General features: G+C 29.2%; 1 protein-coding gene across 4 annotated transcripts in view; it reads right to left on the bottom strand.

Annotated features, from left to right (window-relative positions):
• LOC123260953 (ras-associated and pleckstrin homology domains-containing protein 1) overlaps positions 1–16,009 on the bottom strand; it is a 196,072-nt gene that overhangs the window by 76,958 nt on the left and 103,105 nt on the right. For 3 of the 4 annotated variants that reach the window (XM_044722357.1, XM_044722355.1, XM_044722358.1), the window contains one exon: positions 10,719–10,877. In XM_044722357.1, coding sequence (XP_044578292.1) covers positions 10,719–10,820 — 102 coding nt within the window. In that variant the 5' untranslated portion in view covers positions 10,821–10,877. Of the gene's footprint in view, positions 1–10,718; positions 10,885–16,009 lie in introns of all 4 variants that reach the window. The other variant, XM_044722356.1, reaches the window with a different exon arrangement.

The following is a 16,009-nucleotide window of genomic DNA, read 5'->3' on the forward strand; positions in this document are numbered from 1 at the left end:
CCTCCAACCCCCCAGAACGCATAGCGCGTATACTTATACCCTATATCCTACCACCCATCTCACATTTCTATGTATTTCTTTTTCTGCCATAATATAAACACTTTACTTCTTCAGCATCTCAATTTAGTCGTTGAACTTTTACTGGCAGTTCGATATTATATCTATTTGTATTATTTTTCAACTCATTTTTTCCGTTTCTTCCACTCAGTAAGTGATTGAATTTATTTTTTTCATCATCCTGTCTTCTGATCTTGGTTAAAAGTGCTGTACAAATCTCAACAACGAGGGGGAGTAGAGGCGATTGCTTAACAACGGCAACCACCTGCCTCAAAGAAACACGTGCTCGCCTTGGCCACTAAAGGGCAGCTGCCACTTTTGTATCTCTCTTCCTCGTTTTCGTCTTTTACTCTGAAATCTTTTATATCCTCCTTTTATTATAATACGATGTATGTATAAATAGATACCTACGCTCTTCCAGTATAAATGGAACAGGTATATAAATATAGCATGCATCGTGCTTACACGACTAATAAAATCCACACGTACAACTGAACTATTTTCCATGTTTTTAATCCGGTAGTTAAGTCCTGCGTGGGTGTAACTAAATCTTATAACGAGGATTACGAAAAAGATGATTTAGTTTGACATGAAACTTTTAATTCTTAAAACTACTTGATTAGATTTTTTAATGAGAAGTACATGAATAATGAGTATGTTTTAATTTTAATGTACTTGTTTAAAAATTTATTAGTTAAATTTTACTAGAGAATATCAAAATATAAATACGATCGCATACTTTCAGGTACTAGATAAAATATCTACGTTCTTTACATGGGTCTTTTGAAATATTTTTAACAGGATGGTCTTGACGAAATATTTTTAATGAGATTCTTTAGATTGCCACTATAATAAACACAGATAAAATTTGAGTATTAAAATTAACATTTAGGGGTTTCAAATTAAAATTTTTTATTCTTTATCTAATTAACATAAGAAATATTTTTAAGCTTTGACATTAATTTACTCCAATTAAAATTTTAGAAAAACTAAGATAGAAATTTTCTAGAAAATTAAACGTTCTAAAAAAGAAAGTTCTTAATATTTTGAGATAAATCTTGGTGTTTAAAAATTATTCGAGGTATGTGTTTACAAATTAAAAAATTCTTAAGTAAAAAACAGTGCCCCTATGTTGTTTTGTTGGACGATGAAAATATATATATATATATATATATTTTTTTTTTTCATTTAGTGAAAAAGATTTTAATTGTACAATCCTGCAGTAAAAATTCTTTAAAGTAAATACTTACAATCCTTCTTATGTATGATGCAATCATACGCGCATGCTTTCTTATTTATCATGCGTGCTGACTACAGGTTACATATATGTTAGTGAAATTTCCAGTTTGCCATATACACTGTAGGCGTCCAATATGTCAGCAATATAAAACTCATACATTTTTATTTAGATCTAAGATAATAACTTTTAGTTCAGATTTTTGTGTTGGGCTTTAAGATAAATTTCATTCCTTTGAAAGCATATCAGGTAACATAAATATATTAATCCCGTTAATTAATTATACAACTTTATGCTCAGACAGAAAAGTGATTCTTAAAGGGGATTGTCTCTTTCAAATTTAATGAAATAAAGCATTTAATTAAATTATATTTTTTCAATACAATTATTTATGATTTGTATCTAGCTAAGTACCGTGAATTCACTTTTTATCATGAGTAATTTATAACAATTATTTTTGGATGACAGAAATAACATCCCATTGGTTGGGTAGGAAAAAAAAATTCCTTTAACGTCCACATACTTTCATTAAGAAATAGAAGCAACAGATGGTAGACAGGACGCGTGGCCGATCCTTATAGATAAGATCCTGGCCCTATATAATGTTCATAATACCCATCTCAAAGAATATCGGTAAGTCGAGAAGGGTGATATTCACGATGATACTTTAAGCATACGGGTTAAATTGATAAATTAATGTCAATTTCTTGGAAGAAATCCTGCTGCTCTTGAATTATTTCGAGCTAACTACTGACAGCCGCAACGAGATATCCAATTGGCGTGAGTGAACCAATTAACGTTTGTGTTTTTTGTTTTGTTGATATAGAAACTTTTTATTTGAATTAAGTACAATCAAGAAAACCGTTGATGAGTGGAAATAATTTACATGTTGAACGTGAAGGCGCTTCGAGACCAAACTGAAAGTACCAAAAATTTGAAATTTTATTTGTCAATTAACTACTATTTAATACGTCTTTTGTGAAAATTTCAAATCGATTCTTGGCGCGGTTTACGAGAAATTAATTACTAAAACAATTTTTTCGGCCGTCCCAGTGGCTATCCCCTTCAAGATGCGTGGAATTTTTCATTTTTTGAGAAAAATGATTAAGTTTCGAGCGTTTGCCATTTAAAATGTATCATATTTTATTTTAAAAGTTAACATTACTATTTATTTTCAATTTAAAATCTAATGTTCATTATTGGGTGTGCAATTTTGATTTTTTCAAAATTTTTATTTGATTCAATTATTCTAAGACATTCATTGAACTTTTGTTGATTTAATTGAAGATATCATTTAAAGTTAAGTACTAAACGTATAGCTCAATATTTTTATATTTTAAATGTTAGCATAGATATTTTTAAAAGCGTGCACTGATAGAAGGATTTGTTTATAGTTAAAAAGATTTGTTAATATTTAACAAATCATTTATTAGAAGCCATTTGTTAGTCCTTAACAAATATTTCTTAGTATTTAAAAAAATTTATTAATATTTAATAAATGAATATCAGATTTATTAAATACAAACAAATCATTTTAAATACTAAGAAATATTTGTTTAATACTAAAAAGTGGTATCTAATAAATGATTTGTTAACTATTAACAAATATTATTTAATACAAATAAATCCTTCTATCAGTGTGCTGGTGAAGAAATCATGACTATAAAGTTATAATATTGATGTCTATAATTACATAAAAAGAAGCTATCATTTATAAAATTTAATTTTATAGCATATAAATGTATAATCAAATAGTAGGGTTCGACATCTTGTTGAAAGGATTGCTGTTTTTAACGATGAGTGTGGAACCAATAAATGCAACATTTTATAACAAGCATAATAAATCAACAAATACGCACCGAGCAATATAATTATATAGTTATACAATAGGTAAATGTTCCTCTTTGATTGTAGAGCTAATTTAGACTACTTTTACTATTAATATGTCATCGACCTCACAAACCATCTCTTTCAAGTTTAGTATAAGTTTTTGAATATTATATCAAGTAGACGAAAAGAGGTAAAACGAGTGGTTTAAGAAAATTGAATAAAAAAACCGCACATAATCTTGTCTTTTCATATTCTTCTTGATACCAATAGTACTTTGACATGATACACACTTCAATAATTCGTATTTTCATACAATAACATTGTATGAAATGATTAGATGAGTAATTATTCACAAGAAATCCTAGTGCCACATGATAATTCGATTTCTGTTTTTGCTAAATATGGCATATAATCATCCATGAATTTTGGTCGTGCTTTAACATTTATGATCGATTTAAAATGAAATCGGAATCATAATTAGCACTGATATATCAGTGAATTTAGCTTTACTCTTTGTGATTTATGTTTAATTTTTTTTTTTATACATGATTATAATGTACGGCATTATGTGACCATTGTATGTAACATAAATGAAAAAAATTCCAAGCGGGCTTTTATTTGTATTTAATTCTTAAAAAATTAATAACTTCATTAATTAGGATTTCAACATACCCGTTAAATTAATTAATTAATTTATGTGAAAGTTATATTAATAAATTTTTGATGATAATGTACCTTCTATCTTATCATATATGTCCAAACTTGGTCAAAAATTAATATATGATCAATGATCATAAATTTTATTTTTCCTGGGACTACAGAATCATCTTCGGGAAAATTTGAAAGTTTACAATTTTCTCAGCAAGAAGTTGAACAAAATTAATATTATTGTCACATATTGCACATTGAAGATATTGGTGTAACATCTCAAAAGCAATGATTCATATTGCAGACATAAAAATTCATTGTACTGCACAAAAATCATTCTTTTGATCCAGCATTGCAAAAAATAATAATAACTAATATTATTTTCGATTAATATTGTTATAGTATCCTTGGGGAGAATGGGTAACATCAGAATACAAGGAAACAAGTATCAGGTTACGCGAGAGATGAAGTGGAGTGAAAAAAGTAAGAAAAGAAGACGCCCAAAAGTGTGCAGCTGCCCTTTGAGAAGCACGTGTACAGCCCTCTTGGGGTTTTTTTATTATTTCCACTCCACCTTTCCTTTTGCGTCCAGTATCTCTACTCTACTCTCTACTCTATTCTATTATATACGTATAAAAGTTTTTAAGGTTTCTTCTCATTATCTCATGAGTAAACAAGACATGTGAACTAATCACACGCGTTGAATAACACGCGAATTCAGTTCGACGAGATAATGACGAGACACTAATTTAAGTCTATTGAGTATCGGAGTATTGTTTTGCATACAAATTAGTCTTAATTAACCACTATTTTTTACCAGAGTAAAAATACTTTAGCACTTTTAATTTATGCAAATATCCACCTTTTTTACATCAGTACGAATGACGTAGGATTATTTTCATTTGCGAAGTTGAACCTTGCAAGAAATAACAATTAGTCCTATATGAAATAAAAATTGGGTTATATTTGAAATCCCAGACAGAATAATTCTATATATAGTCAGATAATATAATTAAAATGCTAAGAATAACTCGATGTAAACAGTAGATCCGGAAAGGAAATACGATACCCGCATACTGATTACCGGAAACTGCTAAACCCTTGGTTTGTACTTGCATTTCACTCATCATCATCGTCATCTTTAACACTCTGATTTATATAGTACTTAACGTTCTTAGGACGATAATCACTGGTATCAGATTTAATAACAAAAGAACTTGCTGGAGTTCACCGAACAAACAAGCTGGAATAAAACATCAAATCGTGTAACTTCCAAATAACATTTAATAAAACTTCTAGGGATCATTAACTGAAACAGGAACCCTCATTTGTCATCTTCAAAATTTGTTCGTCAAAAATGTTAGTTAGGCATGGCAATTGATTTTTTATCTCTCGCTATTAAATTAATTATAGTTTTTAGAAAAAAATAACTTTTTTTCTTAGTTATTATAATTAAATTATGCTCATAAAGAAAAATGTTAATAGTAAGAATTCAGTACTAAATTCGTTCCATTATTACAGAGACATCTACAACAAAAACCGGAACTATTCGTTACCACAGGAATCGAATGATAAAATGCAGAACGAAAAGGCTCGGCGATCGGTAATGCAGATGTTACCGCGATAAGATACAAAACGAGGGATATGTTATTACTGATTGCCGAGTCGTACCGACTGCGCTAAATTTTATAGTGTTGACACTAGATGGCAAAATGATAATATCACAAAATTATTTCGAAGAATAGATAAGTATAATTGATTTATTGTGATTTTATTAATTTTATGTTAAATTATTAAAATGAGAGAATATGAATTTTGAAATCGATGTTTAAATAATCGAATAGCTACCAGTTAAATATAAATATTACTTCACAAATATGAAACTACGATAAGCTTTATCGATCTGATAAGACACTCGGAATCGCAATGTTAATATTGGCAGCTAAATGATTAAATTACTGCCAATGAAGAACGTTTAACATTTATTGAATAGAGTTACTGATATTGATAAAAGACAATGAACAGATGAAGAAAAAAAAAACAAAACACACGTTGGTATTGAATTGATATTTTCAAGTGTATCTAATCGGTATGTTTATACCTAGTAGTTAGGTTGTATTATGATACCATGATTATAGTCTTGGCAAGTGCTAATAGATAACAAAGAGATTTTGCGTAAGTATTGCTTAAGTAATACGATAACAGCTTGAATCAGCAGATCGTGGTATAAGTCTTAAGAATTCTTAATGTTAATGATAACGTATTATACTTTTTAGTATAAGTGTAATGGCAATATTAATAATTAATGAAGAAAGCATTAATATAATATGTAGCAGATAATGAAGTGATGTAAAAATAAAAATAATGATGATAACAATAGATTATTTATCAGTAATGAAATTATAAAGTGACAGGAGCGGGCGTGATGTCTGCACGTCGCAAAGATCCAATCATAAAATGAATCGCGAGCTGACGTGAGTACGATAAAGGAAGTTACTCACGAGGAAGAAGAGGAATGGATAAATGAACGGGAGGAGAATAGAGGGAGGTCAGCGACCATTCGTTCCACGTTGCCAGGTTATCGATCTGCAACCGCCTTGACCGACCTCTGCAGCGCCAAGTGCAAGTCCAAGGGCTTTTTCACCCTCTCAAACTCTAGGCCAAATCTTTATCAGATTTACAAAATAACCCCATGGTTCAATTGAATCAACTAGTGAGACTTTTTTTATTTTCATTCATGAAATATAAGTCTTTTTTCTATTCTTTACGCGAATGGATTTCAAATATGGCTGGTTGTCTGTTATTCGTCTGGAGACTATCACCGTACAGTATACTATAAAGTTTAAAAAATGTGATGTACATGAGCACTTTCAACGATCATTTAATTTTTAATGAAAAATATACTTTATGGCTGATCCATAAAGTGAAATTTGTGATTGTCGACAACTTATTAAAGAACAAGTTTTAAAATTACAACAAATGTGTATGGCTCCATCATTTGTATTTTTATATTTTTTAAATTGTGACTTAATTTTGATTTTAAAGATTTCGTGGCTTTTTTCTTAACTTATGGAACTGAGCATGCGCTGCAATTAATCAGCTGATATGATTTATTTATTGATTAATTGTAATCAAACTCTTCAGAATTAGATTGTCCTTTTTCAATATGGTTTGTTATATATACAAAACAGGTCTATTTAAGAAAAATCGATTTAATTGATGAATTTTTTTCCGAATTATCATCTTTCCGAAGTTTTAAACTTCGCAATTGACCGGTAAGGTTTTTCTTTTACTTTTTCACTTTTTTTTTGCTTCTAATAGTAAACATAATTTTTAAAATATGACCTAATAAGTCTTCGTCAAACTATTTGTATCATGTTAATGTCAATTACCATGATTCCATAGAATAACAAGAATATCACCTTAAAAATAGTTATGTAGAAGAAACGAACTAAAAAACACCAATGTTCCAAATTATAAGCCGTGTAAATTGAGAAAAAAGTCTGGAAAATTTTAAAATACTCATTTAATCGTTCAAAAAAAAAAATCTGATTGTAAAGCAATTTCTAAAACTTCGCATTATGAGTCGTGCAAAAATTTGATTCATTGAAATATTTATGAATATATAACCTTGCAAAATGAATAATTTGAATACTTATTTGCTTGCAGTAAGTGAACCTTTATAACTTGCGAATAACAAACAGTAAAAAATACCGAAAAAATAAATATGATTGTCAAGTGGCTGTTTAACCTCATCAATCTATGAAAATTGTTTGTTTCCTGATAGACATTGCGTACTGAAATTACAAATTATTCACGAGAGAACCATTACAGTTATTGTACAGTTAGTGTTAGCAGAATAGTTTACTACTGATACTTTGCTTGCATATTTCAATATCCAAATCAACGAGCAGCACACTAAATTACGTTTGCTTCAGAAATTTTCTATGCTAATGTATTGAGTAAAACTGTATAGCGGTTCGGCGAAATAGTAAACAATATGAGGTTAAAATATAGTTATTAAATATTAGTCGCAAATTGTGCTGACTACAGTAAACAGTGTACAACAATCTGTTTAATATTTACTGCACATGGAAAAAAATAATCGGTAGCGTCTACCGATTGGCAATAGGTTGACTCAACCGAAAAATAAACTATTGAGTCTCAACCGAGTAGATACTACCGATTATTTTTTCCGTACAGTGCCACAACGTCAACATTCAAACGATCAAAGATTTATTCTCGTTAAGATTGCCACTTAGATTCAACCGGGTCACGTTTGTTACGTATTATCGGACGTAGCAGCTGTACCCGATAAATTATTTGTACCGCGTGACAATTGACATCGATTAAAAAAATACAAGTATTAAGGTCTAAAAAAGTTAGACTCTTCTACAGATTCGATTCGTTCAATTTTACTTTCTCGAATTAACATCTTTCTCTTTAAGCGTAACCTGATAATCAATAGTTTTGTATTTTTTCTTGAGTTTCTTTTTTCCTTGCATAGATTTCTTTGTTATGTAAAAATTGTTTGATTTTTATAACCAATATTTCAAAGAGATAAAGTTCAAGAATATTTGCATGTACCGATTTAATCATTCAATTTATTACAAATTTTTCATTAAACGTTTCCTACACTGATAAAAAAAAACTATCTTCAATCAAGAAAAATATTCTTGATCCAAGAAAATCATTTTGAAGAGAACTAGTTGTCTTACTTCAAGAAATTCTTGTCTTGAATTCATGTTTCTTGGATTGAGAGGTCTAATCACTCCGATCGATAACATTTTTACTTGGTTCAAGACTATATTATCTTCGATCGATACAAGTGAATACTTTATTCAAAAACGATTCTCTTCAATAAAGAATAATTTTATTTCATTTCAGGAATTATTGATTGTTGATTCAAGAACAAATTTTTTTATTTTTTATGTCAGTAATGTTTCGAGATAGACAATTTTTATAAATCTTTCTTTGTAAAAATAAAAGCTCATCGCTTACAAGTTTCTTAGATTGAACTTACAATTTGTGAGTTTTTTTCGTTTTGGTTGTGGAAAACGTCTTGGTCATGACAAATTGCTTCACCTTTGACAACTAAACAGATTTTCTACCAGTTATATTTATTTTTTTTTTTTTTATTTATTCAATTTTTATGTCAAGGCAAACTAGCCGAATGACAATAATATACATAATTTTTATAATAAAGTACACGTATAACAATATTAAATATATAAGACTAACATCATCATATTTTAAGGAAGTTAATAATTTTGAATGATTTAATAACATAGTTGCAAAATTTAATAGTTATACTTTGTTTCAGTAATGCAACATAGAAGTATAGATAAAAGAAAAATAGTTTTTCCATTGTACACCTAGAATGTTTCTTATTCTAACAAAAAAACTCTACATTGTTACAAGTAAAGTATATTGCACTAAAAGCAATGTTTACTGGTAATCACATTCTGAAAATTAGGAAACGTATTTTTTGCCATGTAACTCGGCCAATCATACTTTGTGTCTTGCTAGCAAAACATGTTTCTTAAAAATAAAAAATTCGTAAATACATTAAAATAAAAAGAGATAAAAGTATTTTTTTTTTGTTTGTCGTGAAACATGTAATGTTGTATAATATACTGTAGGATGTGGATTCGATTCTTACAGACAACAACTAATATTACTTTACAAGCCTCATTTTCTGGAAGAATAATCTACCTTTATATTTGAATCATATTATTCATTTTTATCGAAGTAAGGAAAAGAGTATAAAATTTGCAGTATTAAGAGCTTGGCTCGAACCAAACAACTACGTTAATGACTTCGATTTTTGTGTGATAAATCTACATAAAAAACCTAGTGATAAGAGTACATAACCAATTGAATATCCTGACCTTACTTCCTTTTCTGCTTCAACCTTACATAACAGGCAACTCTCGGTATTATGTATATAAACCTCCTAAAAAATTATTTCAGTCAAGCTCATCTCGTCAAGTTCAAACATAAAAATGTTGAAGATAAAGAATTTTTATCGTCACAGGAATCTCCGAGCTCACAGGATTATTGCAATAAATCTACAAAATAACATGAAAGAGTACTCGGAAGAACAGAGAGAACGTTTTCATCAAGATATTATGAACTTTTAACATCGATATCAAGACCAATATTATTAAAATATGATGGGAAATTTATATAGGGTTTAATAAGAGAAAATACACATGAAATGCTAAAAAGAGTAATTAGGTTCATCATTTAACTTTTTTCTACTGTTTCTTACATTAATATAACAGTAGAAATTGATAAACTTAACATAAAAATATTTTTGTTTCGATTTACTAACAAATAAAAATTTAAATCATAGATTTCTAAAAATACCGTTCAAACGTTTTCCTGGCTAAAAAAAACAAACTTTTTTATGCAAAATAAACTTTTTTTGTGTTGTCGTACATAAATCTACCGAAATTTGATAGTCTTATAACAGATTCAAATTTCGTGTTGACCTGTGCTGTATATTGTTTTTTTTTTGTTTGATATAAAAAAATGTCTAAAATTATAAAATAAACAAACACATAAATATTTGAATCAAGTAGATTAATTATAATGAAAAAGGTTATAATGCTTTTCAATATATGCTCAAATAACTCAATTCGAATATGATTTAGAATCAGACAGCCGGCAAGATATTAAAATTATTATCTGATCAAATTGATTGCGCATCACTAAAAATTATTATTTTTAATTTAATAGTACAAATAGAAAGAAAATTTATGGAAACAAATAATATTGTTACCAAAATAAGAAAAGGAAGTATTTTCTCTAAATTTTTCATCATGATTCATGACGCTCATGTTAAATCTAGATTGTAGGTATTGTTGACATTTTTTCTGTCTTAGATCCCGAAGGAACAAAGTTTTATAGTATAATAGAATGAGTAAGAAATAAAACTTACCACTGTAAGGCTGTCGAGCTCACCGAGCCACTCGTTGAGTAGCTGCTCGGGATCTGTTTCATTGTCGCTATCCTCGCCGCCTTCTTCCTCGTACTTTTCCATTCTTCTCACTTCAGTTTTGTAGGTTAATTATTTCTTGGTGAGGTACATTTGTCTTACCTAAAACATAAAGCATTTTATGTTGATGAAATCCTGGAATTGCAAATGAAATAAAAAGAACGTAATATGAAATAAAGCCTTTTATTAAAAGAGTATACAAACTAGATGTCATTAATTTTTAAATTTATTTACAAAATAATTTAAGGAATAATTAAATCTCTGAAAACGTTTGACAGATTACTGGAATAGGAGCTTTCGCATTTATTTAATTCTGCATTTTTAATTACTATTACAAATCTATCATAAAACGTTATAATACGATAGTAATTATTACTGCGTAGTGGCAGTTTCATCGAGTTCATGTTAATGAACTTGTTGATGGTGTTTGTCAACTCACCCAAGCGAATAATTGGAGTCATGCAGTGACGAGCACGTTGCATTTACAATCATTAAACGTACGTGGGAGACTTGGCAGAATCTATACTGTTTAGTCCTAACGGTTTGAGAAAGGTAGGCTTGTACAGGAACTCGACAGTCGCACCCTTACAGGTAAAATATAGTAACCCTCTATAGAATTTATCCTTCCATACATTTATTTTCATCATTAAAAGTGAAAATAATAAAAAATAAAGTAATCAAGCGCTTTCAAGCGTACCGTATGGGAAAAAAGTTTTCTCACTTTGAGCTTGAAATTTCTTATATATCATTAAGAATATATATATATTAATTATATTTATAAATTTATTAATTATATATATTAATTATATATATATTATATATCATTAAGAATACAGGACTTATTGAATTTTTTAATTCGGATGTTCTATTGTCTAGCTATTTGGAAGGTTTTTCGATTTTTAACCAGAAGATATAAAGATTTTAGACCCCCAAAACGCGTCAAAATTGGATGATCCGTTCAGAAGATGTCCTTAACGAAAAACGCAAAAAAATTTTAGTTATAAATTATCTTATCTCACAGAAAAAACTGCGTCGATTGTCGCAAGTTGCATCGAAACCGGTTGAGTCATCGGAAAGATATCACAATTCAAAAGTTCTGAAAAAAAATTTCATCAACGCTCGGCCACTAGTTTTCCAAGTTAAAAGATGCATAAAATTTTTACTTTAAAAAAGCACTATTCGGTCACATACGGTAAGGAAAAGTAGATTTTTCTATTTTCGCACATAATTAGAGGTGAAATTTGTTATTACTAACTTCAAAACGCTCATAAAATTTACTGACCTAAGGAAAATTATACATTCAATAGTTACAAATTGAAGTATGTTCCATGACCCGAGTCGAAATTTAGAGCCTATATAGATCCCTCTAACCCAGAATAGATCCGACTGAGAGCCCTGTAGTCCTTTAACTCCGATTTTGAACCCAGGGGTCCGAACATTAACCGAGAGGTCCGATTGTGAACCCTCAAGTCCGACAATATCAGTCTTTTAATATTAATCAATTTCTGCTAATTATTTTTAAAATATTTATGATGATAAAAAAAATTAAAGATTAAAAAAATTTTTTTTTGCTAATCAACTCAGAATCGTCCAAAACGTCAAGATCAGTAAAAAAATTTTTTTAATTTACCAACGCCAAAAGGGCGTATATATTTCAAAGGTATATGCCCTTTTGGTTTTATAAAAATTTTTCTTAAAGTCAAAAAGGCGTATAAAGAAAATTATGTTTTTTATTATAAAACATGAAAATAATGCAGCATCGCAGAAGCAATATGATAAAAAATGAAAAATTAAACTGGTAAAAAATGAAAAATTAAACTATAAAAAGGAGTAAAATGAGCAACGAAAATTTTTTTTTTTTAATTTTCTTAAAATTGCCAAATTTTTTTTTTTCAGTTTTATTTGACTCTATTTGGAACTCTCGAAAATTACATAATTTTTTTCTCTTTTTCTTGTTTTGAAGCTATTTTGAAAGATTCAAATTAAGAAAAAATTAACTCTTTTAAAAGATGACTATGATGATTAAATATATTTGGGTCATTCCATGTCAAATCGACCAATAGTTGGAATAGATCCCTTTCGATTTGGATAAATACTGGTCAGAAGTTTTCTTTCATCATAAAACAAAATTCTGCCAAAGGAAAAAAAATTTTTTTTCAAAAGATTTGCAAATTCGAAATTTTGCGATTTTTTCAATTTTTCAATTTTGTTTTTGTAATATCTCGAACGCTATTATATATATATATATATATATATATATATATATATATATATAAAATATATGAAAAATTGATGTGGGTACTCAAATGAAAGGTCTTGATGAGTGTAATATCGGGATGAGCTTATATCTTTAAAAATATCATTAGTTGACAAGATACAATGTCATTTCTTAATTATTGAAGTTTTGAAAGATATAAGGTCATCTCGATGTTACACTCATCGAGTTCTTTCATTTGAGTACCCACATAACATTTTTTATATATTTTATATATATGGTATTTGTGAAATATATAAATATATAAAATATATCAAAAATGCATGTGGGTACTCAAATGAAAGCTCTTGATGAGTATAAAATCAGAATGGGCTTATATTTACGAAAATGTTAATTATTAAAGAATTCCCATAGCATATTGTTGCTAATGACGTTTTTAACTATACAAGCTCATTCCTAAAATTTCTAAATTTAAGACGTGTGTACATGACAACGTCTGTTGGGTCCGCTAGTATATATATATATACATATTTTTTTTGACAATTTTTAATGAAAATTAATTTATAAAAAAAAATAAATAAAAACATTATAATAATAATTAAAATGAAATATTATTAAAAATAATAGATTAAATTTTTAATAATTAAATATAAAAAGGGTTTATAAAAATATTTTCCTTACAAAAATTTATTTATTTCTAAATTCATTTATTTTGGGAGTGAATGCGGAGTGAATTTTATTATTAATAAAAATTAACTCCTTCTCGGAGTAAATATCACTCCCGCTGGGGGTGAATCAATTAAAAATCATTCACTCTTCATTCACTCCGCGTTCACTCCGAAAATTTTTTACAGTGTATGAGCCCATACCGGTCCTCAATTTTTCACTAAGTCAGGTAAATGGGTTAACAAGTGTTTATTTAATTTATTGTTAAACCAAAACAATTGCGTATCATCAAAATTAAAATGGTCTTAAAACAATTAAAATATAACGATTCACAGTTAAATTTTTAATATTGATAATTTTAAACATTATAATTTACAGTAAAATATTAAAAATATACAAAAGTATGTGCAAAATCTTTAGTTATATAAGACGTTGACTTTTGCATTTTGAACTTCCCGCTAAGAAAATTGAAAATTTTCAAAAATCGGGAAGTTATTGTTTTTACCCCGTTTTTCGAAAATCGAGTTTTCATCAGATCTCGACGTTTTGAGGTCCTAGGAAGCTTCCCTGACTATTCCCGCGATGGTGTCTGTATGTCTGTGTGTGTGCGCGCGCGCGCGCGCGTGTGTGTGTGTGTATGTATGTAAACCTCTCATAACTTTTGAACGGCTTGACCGATTTGATCACGGTTGGTGCCATTTGAAAGGGTTTGACTAAATTTAGATTTTGAATACAAGTTGAACCGATTCGGACCGATAGATTTTGAGAAATCTTGAAAAAACTGCAAAAAAAATTTTTTTAAATGTGGTTTTTTTTTTAATAACTTTCAAACGGCTTGACCGATCAATTCCAAAAACTAATCAGCTCTTAACACCAAAAAACCATGTCGATCGCCACTAAGCCGGTCAAAATCGGTTGATTCGTTCGTGAGTTATCGTTGACAAAAGAAATCGAAAAAAAGTGTTTTTTTCGAATTACACCGAAATTTCCGGTCTGATAAATTTGTGTTTGAAAATATATTATAGAACTAGCAGTTACTCGCCCGCTCCGCTGGGCACTTCATAGAATTGTATTTTTAGAGATCTAGACTTGAAATTTAATGGGAGTATTGTTTAGATTTGCACAGATTTCAAATTTCATCGGATTGGCCCGTACCTTTTATCCCTGTGATTATTCTAGCTAATATTCATTGTAACTTTCAATGTGCAATCACTATAACATTCCAGTGGCTTTTTTCCAAAAATGAATAATGATTGACACGAAGAAAAAAATTTGAAATGATCATTGAAACTTTCAGTTAAAGTAATTGCACGTCTCATAAGTGAAGTTGAAATTTGCCTAGCTTAAAGTGCGACGAATTTTGCCGTTAATTTAAATTTCCTCCGTGACATCAACTTTTCATTGAAACTTATTTGTACATAATTTTAACGAATTCTCTTAGAATAAGTAGCCAAATTCCTTTTCCACATCTCAAGTGCTTAGAAAATGCATTCATTTTAATCTGCTACATTCCCGCGATCCACTAATAAGAACAATTCATTGGTTATGTGATCAGCAAAAATAAAATGCATGTAAAATTCTTAGTCCGTCGACTGAATAGCTACATGTAAAGTTAAATTTTGGAAACCTTACAATGACTTTTATTGCCGCTGCCAAAGAGACGATTATTGTGAGAGAATATAATTATTAAGAAAGAAAAATATTTGACCTTGAAGTCCATTCCCGTAATTTCAAGTTTCTCTTGAGATTCTATCAAATTCTATATCTGTAGGAACTGTATTTGAAAAGTATAAATTTTTTGACAATTATCACTCCCACACTCCTATATGGGGGAAGAATTTCGTTAGATCCTATTCGAGAAAATTTCTACATTATAAACAAAAGGTTTCAACAAAACTTCGAGTTCATAGAAACTTTTGTTTGGAAATGAGAGATTTTCATTGTAAACACCCCCGCAATCCCTTTTGGGGTTAGAATTCGAGAAAATCCATTTTTAGCTCAATTTGACATCATACACGAAGATTCTCACCTAATTTAGAGTATGTAGAAGTTACAGTTAGAAAATTAAAATTTTAGATTTTAGCACCTACCCCCGCAATTCCTATCGGAAATAGACTTTGTTGAAATTCATTGCTAGATGATCTCTACATGAGAAATAAAATATTTTTACCAAATTTAGAGTTTTTAGTTATCGGTCTGGCAAGCGCGCGGCTCAGGTTCGAATCTCGGTTGTAACGGAATGCGAATGTCACTTTAATTCTATAAGTTGCGAAAGTGAGGTCCAAATTAAGAATCAAACGGTCTAAACCTGCATTAGCTCTACATCAAAATGGCATGGGCCAGACTTAAAAAT

The sequence above is a fragment of the Cotesia glomerata genome, linkage group LG3 (genome assembly GCF_020080835.1).
Source record: "Cotesia glomerata isolate CgM1 linkage group LG3, MPM_Cglom_v2.3, whole genome shotgun sequence".
Lineage (NCBI taxonomy): Eukaryota > Metazoa > Arthropoda > Insecta > Hymenoptera > Braconidae > Cotesia > Cotesia glomerata.